Raw genomic sequence first — 9,277 nt, 5'->3', positions numbered from 1 at the left:
CAAAATTCTCTTTGTTAGACATTTGGCTATACCATGAACTTTTATCCCAGCTAAGCTCAGCCTGTTGGACAGAGATGAATGAGTAACCCAATCCATAATGTAGTTGCCAAAGCTGAGAGCAGACATAAATATGCACAGTGGTATCAGCTGGTACCACCCAGATTACAGGTGCATGGCATGCAGCCAGGGAATGAGGTAGTAATTAAAATATTTTCACAGAAAACCAAGCTAGACCCAAAATGGGAAGGACCATATATAGTCAATGATTTACACAAATTATAAGAGCATATATGAGATAATGGACAGAAAATCTTTATCACTGTCCATCATGATACAAGGGAAATACACCATGTTCTGGAGAGGGTTAAGAAGGATGGTGGATACCCCTGGTGGGAAGTACTATTGGGATGGCCTTCCACTACTACCGGGGTTTGAAATCTTACGTTACATCCAATCCTTGTATTGATTATAATGTTAGTCTTGGTGTGCTTGCTTCCTATAATCCTCTGTGCACGTGTGTGGAGCTTATACATAAAAACACAGAGGCAGAGTGAATGTTTGAAATTTATGTATTACAGAATGCAGGGATGCTCATAAAAACAAAGGGAGGACACTATAAGAGAAACAAGGTGCTGGTATGTAAGGAATTCAAGTCTAGAGGAGGGCTACAAAGATGATCAGAGGGTTGGAGCACCTCTCCTATGAAGAAAGAGTGAGAGAGCTGGCCTTGTTCAGCCTGGAGAAGGCTCTCGGGAGACCTCATTGTGGACTTTCAGTACTTAAAGGGGTCTTAGGGATGGAGAGGGATTCTTTACTTGGGTAGATAATGATAGGACAAGGGGGAATGGTCTTAAACGCAGAGAGAACAGATGTAGATTAGAAATTAGGAGGAAATTCTTCACTCAGAGGGTGGCGAGGCACTGGAATGGGTTGCCCAGAGAAGCTATGGCTGCCCCATCTCTGGAGGTGTTCAAGGCCAGGCTGGATGGGGCCTTGGCCAACCTGATCCAGTGGGTTCCCTGCCTATGGCAGGGGGGTTGGAGTTAAATGATCTTTAAGGTCCCTTCCAACCCAAGCCATTCTATGAATTCAGGTGGCTGTTGTTTCACATTAGTAGAGTAAATTTAGTGAAGCCTTAGGCCACGGCCTGAGCTCTGCATGACCTGGTATGTAGTGCTGACTGAGCACCAGTGAGTGGCATTGTGTGGGGGCCTGGGTGGCACTGATGAGGAAGGGGGGACGTGCTGACCAGGGCCTGCAAGATAACAGAAGCCACCTTGCCTTGGGAGGTAACAGAAGCCATCCTGTCCTGCAACGAACCACCAATCTGAAGGAACAAAACGTATATATATATTCAGAACTGAGTATAACGGATAAAATGAAGGTTGTACGGGTATAGGAAGCCAGGGAAAGTGCTGGGCCAGGTCCCTCCTTGGAGGCACCTGGCTCGAGCTGATATGTGTGTCCTATTACATTCCTGCTGCTTTAACCAAGAGTTGACTCTTTGGGTGAACCTCGGACGGCTGGGGAGACCCATTCTGCTAGGTGGAAACAACGGGATTCCTTCACAGTGGTGTCATTCTGCAGCCAGATGGTGTTGCTGGTGCCTCCTCCCTCTGCAGGAAGGCAAAGCACCAGCCCTGCTCGGACACACCAGAGGAACCAGGCACACTCTTGTCATGAGCCCTGAATGGGTTTTGCTCTTTCTGTTCTTCTGCTCTTCCCCAGCCAGCTCCGTCCACCTCTAAAACTTTGCCTGGATGGCTGGCAGTGCTTGATGGCTGCAAGAGGGACAACATTGCTCTCACCTTCTGGCTCAGGCCCCTCCTGCCCTTGGCCTGCCCCAGCCCTCACACCCATGGTTCCTTTTTTTCCCGCATCCCTCAGGTTAGAAGCCCTAAGCATTCACTTGGAGCTGTAGAGAGGTACCTGGGGCCAGAGGTAAGAAGGGACATGCCCAGGGCAGGAGAAATTGCAGGATGCTGCGTGCAGCCCCTGAGTTGTGCCAGGGACAGGGTCCTTGACCAACGCTGTCTCGCTGCCACTGAACCAGGACACGGCAGGAGCTGTGCACACTTACCACTGCAGTGAGGTCTTCACTCGTATATGCTTTAGCTCCTTTCCCCACACCTCCCTCCTCTCCTGGAGCTCTCTGTCATACTCCATTCTTATGGTGTAGGAGGGAGGAGGGGACCAGTAGGATCTCTGGAGAGAGAGAGAGGCTTATCAAGCAGCGGGCAAATGAGTGTGCCCAGAAGCACCATCCCAGTGGGGGACTGCATCAGGGACACTGCAGATGTGCTGGGGGACTTTGGAGAATCACCGCTGCAAGTCCCCATGGAGGTGCCAGGGTCAGAGCAGGGGCTCGCTGCGTTTCCCAGGTGGCACAGCTGAGACAAAGCAGTTACCTGCTGGGGACCTCATTTTCTTTTTATAAACTTCTTACCAGGTCATCGTTGTTGTATTCTCTTTTCTCTGTTTTGGGTATTTTAGCAATCTCCAGCTTCCGTGCAGCACGTGCTCTCTGTTATACAATGAGGGAGAGAAAAAAAAAAAGGAGTGTGTTTTGGCTTGAGGGGCCATCAAAGGAACAATCCCTGCACAGCACAGCACAGGAGGCACCTGGAGATCACACAGCCTTTCTCCAGACACGCAGCCTGGTCTGCTCTTCCTAGAGCATTGAAGGCTTCATCTTTCAAGCACTGAAGCCAAAGGAACAAATTTATTTCTTTTTATGTCAGGGTGGCTGGTGAAGTCCAGAGGTTTTGGTCACAAATCAGACAAAAACTTCACTGTACTAGGAGGGGCAAAGCAGTACATCATGCCTGTAGCAGAACAAGCGAGCACGAAGAACTGTCCTGCGCCCAGCTCTACCCTGCAGGCAGTTTCCCGGGGCTGGGATAGCCCTTGCCTGGGAGAGCTGCTGCTCCAATGCCAGGGCTGGCAGCCTTGGTGGAGCCTCCCCATGTTCAAGGTAGGAAGGAGAGGGCTGTTTTTGTCTGCTAGTTGACAAATTGTCCACTGAGTCTGGTTTTGACCAATTCTCTCTCCTGGGCAGGAGCAGAGGAGACTCAGAGACAGCAGTGAGTTGCCCCCAGGGTTTTGGGGAAATAACTCAGCATCCCTGTGAGGGGAGAGAAATGCCAGTCCTCTGTGTGGCTGAGGTTACTGCCAGTACCTGGGCGCGCAGCGCTGCCATCCTGGCCTGCCAGGCCTGCAGTTCTGCCCACTCAGCCCTTTCTTGCTCTTCCTTCTGCTTCAGCAGGGCTGCCCACACAGTTTGTTCCTCTTGCTGCATGCACAGGTAGCAGACCTCCTGGGGGGCCACAGACACACACAACAGACAAAGTTAATCTCAGGGCTTGGGGGGGTTCCTGTGCCTTGTTCTGAGCATCCCGCTCCTAATGCCGTTAGCAAAAAATCCCCTGCTCTGAACAAGGCGCAACAGGGAGCGTCTTCTTCCTTTCTGTGGACACCTAACTGCTCCCCGTTGGTCCTAAGACCTTATAGCAAGACAAAACTTCATTCAGTGCAACTTATACCCACTGCCCCTTGTCTTCTCCATGTTTCCCCTTGTGAAAGGAGAGCTTCTGTTGGCTTTGTAGCCACCCTTTAAATACTGGAATACTGTGATGAGGTCCCCCCAAACCTTCACTTCTCGAGGGTGAAAAGACAGATTCCTCAGTCTCTCCTCATAGGGCAGATTCTCCAGCCCTTTGATCATCTCCATGACCCTCCTTTGGACCCTCTCCAGTCTTCTGGGCATGACCATCAGCACTTCTCCACTCCTCAATACAGTGCAGAAGTGATATGGGGCAAAACCACGTACCTGTCCTACTCTCTGATGGCCTTTGCAGGCAGGGATTTCAGTTTTCCTCCTGATGCAGTGTGCCATTTTGTTCTTGCCCTCCTTTGAATTGTCCCTCTCAATGGCTGGTAGCACACTAAAAATACAAAGTGGGTAGTGTTGGGACTCCACCAAATATACTTGCATCTACTTTGCGAGCCCGTGCCTCTGCAATGTGTTGTTCAGCAGGGCTGTGTAGCCAATGATTTGTGTTCTCAAAGACAGAGAAAGGGGTGCTCAGGACTAAGCCCTCTCTGAGTGGGACAAAGAGAAAGACAGCGTCATCTGAGATGATGGTCTTGTGCAAAGGCCCCAGCTGACAGTGACTTGAAAGACTGTCAGGTGGTCACGCTGCTGTGCTTAGGGCTGCAGGGACAGCGTGAAAGAAGGGGACAGGGACGTAGGGAGAAAAGAAGCACTGCCAGTTATCTCCTGCAGGAAAACTTCCATGCCCTTTTGCCCACCAGTGTGGCCGACACAAACATCTCCCTGCTGCCAGGACCAGGGCACACCAGTGCCTGCTGCGTCTCTCCATCTCTCTCACCTCTCAGGGGACTTGACTTCCACAGCTTGCTCTCCCTGTCCGTCCTCTAGTTTCAGCATAGGAAGCGTCCCCTGGGAAAGCCTCCTTTGAGGCAGCAGGGGCTTCCTGGGAGGATGCCCTTGACGCAAGACATGAGAAAGGTTGGATGTTAGGAAAAACTTCTTTACTGAAAGGGTTGTTAGTCACTGGAATAGGCTGCCCAGGGAAGTGGTTGAGTCACCATCCCTGAAGGTCTTTACAAGACGTTTAGACGTAGAGCTTAGGGATATGGTTTAGTGGAAGACTTGTTAGCATTAGGTCAGAGGTTGGGCTCGGTGATCTTGGAGGTCTCTTCCAACCTAGACTATTCTGTGATTCTGTGAAAGGCCTTCAGACCTTCAGGCCAAAGCCATGTCCTTGGGGCAGCTCAGACCAGAAGCTCATGCCGAGCTGCTGTTGGGATGCTTTCTGCGGCAGCGACCCCAATGGCCATGGAGTCACATTTCATTGTGGGGTGGAGACCCCTGAGACCCCTTTATCTCATCCAACTCTGCAGGTCCAGAGAGCAACTCTCACCCCTGGGTTTTCTTTGTCTGGTATTCATTTCTCTAGGATATCTCCTGAGGAGCAGGGCCTGCCAGGGAGTGCTGGAGACTTCACAGAGACTGCGTGGGGCAGATGGCATCAGGCATGGGGAGGAGATTCCTGCCTGCCTGCACTGCTCTCAGGGACACCTTTACTCCAAGGGGCACCGTCTACACAGGGCCCTGTTTGTGAGCAGCCTGGGAGCAGTTCCACCAGGAGGGATTGAGTCACCAGCTCCCAACCTGTGAGCCCTGAAGATGGACCCTCTGGGGCAAACCCAGCCGTCTGAGAGACATTTTGCTGTCCCAGCAACCACACAGAGCCCTGGCTGCCTCTGCACACACTAAGGCACGAGGGAAGCCCACGAGCCTGTGCCGGGACCCATCCGCTACCTCTCCTTTCTCACCTTCCTTACCTATGCCTTCTTTTCCATGGGGGCGTTGGAGCAGCCCCAGAGTGGCAGATGGTCCTTTGCTGGGCTCAGACCTGGGAACAAGACGGGCACAAAGCTGAAGCTGACACGATGCAGGGGTCTCACGGAGCCACGCTGTGCTGGGCCCTCCAGCAGGAAACGCGCACACATCCAAAGAGCTCTCCCGAGCTGACGGAGGTGACGTGGCCAACACAAACATCTCCCTGCCACCAGGACCAGGGCACACCGGTGCCTGCTGCATCTCTCCAAAGCTCTCACCTCTCAGGGGGCTTGTCTCCTGCAGCTTGCTCTCCCCATCCGTCCTCTGGTTTCGGCACAGGAAGCTTCACGAGGGAAAGCCTCCTTTGGGGCAGCAGGGGCTTCTTGGGAAGATGCCCTTGAAGCAAGACATGAGAAAGGCCTTCAGACCTCCAGGCCAAAGCCACATCTTTGGGGCAGCTCAGACCAGAGGTGCCTGTGGAACTGCTGGGTACTGTTGGGATGCTTTCTGCAGCAGCGACCCTGCTGGAGTCATATTTCCTAGGAGGCTCTTGGTCCTGTGACAGTGCTCAAGTGAAAGAGCACTCGGCAAGATCTGCTCGGGAATGGGGTGGCGTGGGGAAGTGTCCTGCAGAGGAGCTGCAACCTGGGGCAGCGGGCATGATTTGGGTAGTCTGGGCTTGCATTACCTTCACTCTCTCTCTCCTTAGCCAGGTCTTCTGCCAAGATTGCCTGTTTTTCAGCCTCATAGTTTGTCCGCAGGTTGGCTAACAGTATGCTAAACTCATTGCTGGATGGACAGAAGGTGAAAAGGAATGAGGCTGACCCCCATGTCTCACAAAACACTGCCGTACACCTGCAGTCTGTCTGGCAAACGCCAGCCCTTCTGAGATGTGCTAATAGCCTTTCAGAGCTAATACAGATGGCATGTCCAAGAGAAATCTCTCGCTGCCATGACTACCAGACCATCCCATTGCCCTCATTCGCTTGCCCAAGAGCCTCACTTGTCCAGAGTCTTCCTTATACTGTCCTGTTGCCCTTTCTTGTCCTTCGCCACTTTCAGGCTGCTCAGTGGACGTTTCTTTTGGTGCTTGAGATGCTTAGCCTGAGGGCTGCCTGCCCCTGGGAAAGAAGACCCCTCTTGAGAACAGCGTCTTTATGACCACATGGACAAGAAGAGGTGCAGACCTGCTCAGTACTTACTTGGACGGTCCTTACTTTCTTTCTCATTGTCTCGCTCAGTGGAGGAAAGCTCTTCAGCTTCTCTGCCAGGGGGTAGCTTAATCTTAAACCTAGAAAGAAGACATGAGCTGGGAAAAAGGGCTCCACCTCCCCTGAGCAGGCAGTGACAGTGATAGCTGGCAGTCACTACAGGGCCTCCAGATCGCTAAAGCAGTGCGTCCAGACTATTTACCACCTTGGAGGGCTCTCACTGGGTGGCACAGACTGGAGCCCCTCGGCCTGCAGCAGTCCCTCCCTGCTTCAAGCTCTTGATGTGTGCAAAGCCAGATCTGCCCCTTGTGCCATCAGGGGACCTGCTCAGCTGGGCTCATCCCAGCGCAGAGCTCTGCAGGGCCCCACTGGACCCCAGAGCTGCCCTTTGGGCCACCAAGTCCCTCCTCCACTCTCTGTTGCTGCAAGAAGAAGAAGGCCTTTAGGAGACCTTTCCTTCACTGCAGTCTGAGGAGAGTCTGGGAAATGTCCCCAGCATGACTTGTACCAGGCCTTTGAGCAGCTGAACTACCCTTGAGAGGCCTCAGGTACAACCCAGGAGAGAGGACGCTTGAGAAGCTGCCTTTTCAAATGCTTTTTGCCACCACCCCACCAAGAAAGGGAACGAGGAGATGAATCTCGATGGGAAAGGATGCCTAAGGATGCCTGAATTGCACTCCAGGTCCAATCCATGCTGGCAGTGCAGAGCACAATCCCTCCTCCAAACTAAAGCAGGAGAGGACAATCAGAGCCCAGAAACAGAAAGCACGCGTGGAGGAAGCTGACCGTCCTTCCATCACGGAAGGATTCCTGGCTATCCGCAGGAGCAGGCAGCTCTGGCAACAGCCCTACCAAGGAGGAGCTGAGGAGCCAAGGGCTGCACAAGTGCATGTACTCACGCTGGAAGCACGCGGATCCCACTGGGACGCACGTGGAAAGGGTCAGGTTCTTTGCCTGATAGCACGCAAATCTTTGTCCATGGGTTCTGCCGAAAGGACAGAGATGTGGCAGATGAGGCCTGAGAAAGGATCCCATTGCCCACAAAGGCAGCACACCTTGCCACTGCTCAGCGTAGCTCCCTCAAGGAAACTCTCCCCCCGCACCCCTTTTGCTGGCAGCACAACAGAACTCGCCCTGCTCTTGTGCTCTGTCCCCAAGCTGCTGGGAGTGGGATCCCAGACTAGGGAGGTGCCTGGCTTGAGCCTCAGAAAGAGCCCTGGAAAAAACGTTAAACTTACAGAGAGCAGATATTCCAAGAGAGTTCCAGTCCCATCAATGGCGAGGAGAAACTCTCGGCGGTATCTCATTGTGAGGATCTTGTTTCGGCTCATCAGAGAACCGATGCCCTTGAAAACAAGGTCGTAATCCTCCCCCAGTCCGGCACCCCAGCTGAAGAGTACCACAATGTCATTCACACACTCCTTCACCAGCTTCTCGGGAATGGATGTCTGTTGTGACAATTGAGAATAGTCCAGGGGGACAACTTTGATATAATCTAGAAAACAGCAAAAGAGGAACAGCGTCAGGTGGGCAGCGGCTCAGCAGCCCGATGGCGCCGCAAGGCTTAGCAAAGGCTTTGTGCCATCGGCCTACCAGGGATGTTGCTGCTGGTGTAGCTGAGCCCCTGCACCTGTGCGACCCTCTCCGACAGGTGAAACCTGGGCACAACCATGTCCCTGTTCACCTTGCTGCTGTGATTCCTCAGTATGTAGAAAACGCCAAGCACATCTACGGCCACACCCTGCGGAGAGCAGAGAACAGAAGTGCTTTTAGCAGGACAAATGGACTCGTCGGAGCGAGATGCTGGCATTCTGTGCTTCCTCCGCTCTGGAGGTGCGAGGAGGTGGGGTGGGGCCCTTCAGAAAGAGTTGGAGAAGAGCTGCTGAGCAGAAGACACGTTCTTTTCTCCTATCTCCTCTTCCCCCTTATAACACAGGAGAGTAAAAGTCAAACAAGCATCTTGGAGCTCTGTAAGGCTCGAGGGGTGCTGAGTGATCCCTGAGAAGTGTCCCAGGCTTTCTGCTGGGCCTCTGCCTTCCAGCAGTGAGGGCTGGGAGGTGCCAGGAAGACTCGAAGCCTCTCTTCTACCAGAGCCACATTCCCTTCTTGGCATCGGATGTCACAGCAGCAGCGCTGCCCCACCTCCATGCCCTTCAGGAGCATTTCAGAGAAGGGGGTGGATGGCTGCACTCGATGGCAGTGGGGCTGCCAGAACTGCGGAAAGCATCCACATGCCAGGAGGAACAGGAGGAACAGCTCACCTTTTTCAGTGTAAACTGCTGGAGCATGTACTGGGACACACTGTCCCAAATTCTTATGACATCTGAAAAGCAAGGGAGAGACACGTCAGGCTCCGGGCCAGCAAGACCACCTCCATTCAGCACCTTCCCAGGCACGGAGCTGGCGTGTGCAGCGGTCAGCAGAGGTGTCAGCAGGAGCAAGTGCACGCAGGGGCTGCAGAGCACAACTCTTGGTCTTCAGGGTCCCAGGCTCAGGTTGAGCCTGAGAGAGGGCTGGGCTCAGCCAGTGGCAGCAGAAGGGACCTGGGCACTGGCATCCCACCAGCTGGCATCTGCAAGGGGAAGCAGCCCCCCAGCTCCAGGCCCCTTCTGTCCATCTGGAAAGACCAGAAGAGCCAGCGGGCAACTCCAGAGGCCGAGGCTGGTTGAAAGGAAAGCCCAGATTGCCAACACATGCA

At 53.3% G+C, this 9,277-nt stretch overlaps 1 protein-coding gene across 1 annotated transcript; it reads right to left on the bottom strand.

Moving 5' to 3' along the window:
• Window positions 1-2,190: 2,190 nt before the first annotated feature.
• Window positions 2,191-9,046, bottom strand: LOC118177340. Its single transcript, XM_035344986.1, has 13 exons — window positions 8,841-9,046; window positions 8,173-8,320; window positions 7,818-8,074; window positions 7,479-7,564; window positions 6,586-6,659; window positions 6,372-6,507; window positions 6,057-6,157; window positions 5,647-5,764; window positions 5,371-5,441; window positions 4,392-4,509; window positions 3,830-3,944; window positions 3,179-3,316; window positions 2,191-2,524 (listed from the first exon to the last, which is right to left on the bottom strand). Exons 1-13 carry the CDS (start codon window positions 8,865-8,867, stop codon window positions 2,432-2,434), a joined length of 1,482 nt encoding a protein of 493 aa, XP_035200877.1. The 5' UTR covers window positions 8,868-9,046; the 3' UTR covers window positions 2,191-2,431.
• Window positions 9,047-9,277: the final 231 nt, after the last annotated feature.

This window comes from Oxyura jamaicensis, chromosome 22, assembly GCF_011077185.1.
Source record: "Oxyura jamaicensis isolate SHBP4307 breed ruddy duck chromosome 22, BPBGC_Ojam_1.0, whole genome shotgun sequence".
In the NCBI taxonomy this organism is placed as follows: Eukaryota; Metazoa; Chordata; class Aves; order Anseriformes; family Anatidae; genus Oxyura; species Oxyura jamaicensis.
The sequence above is the reverse complement of the archived record's forward strand: the minus strand, read 5'-3'. Positions and strand labels throughout refer to the sequence as shown.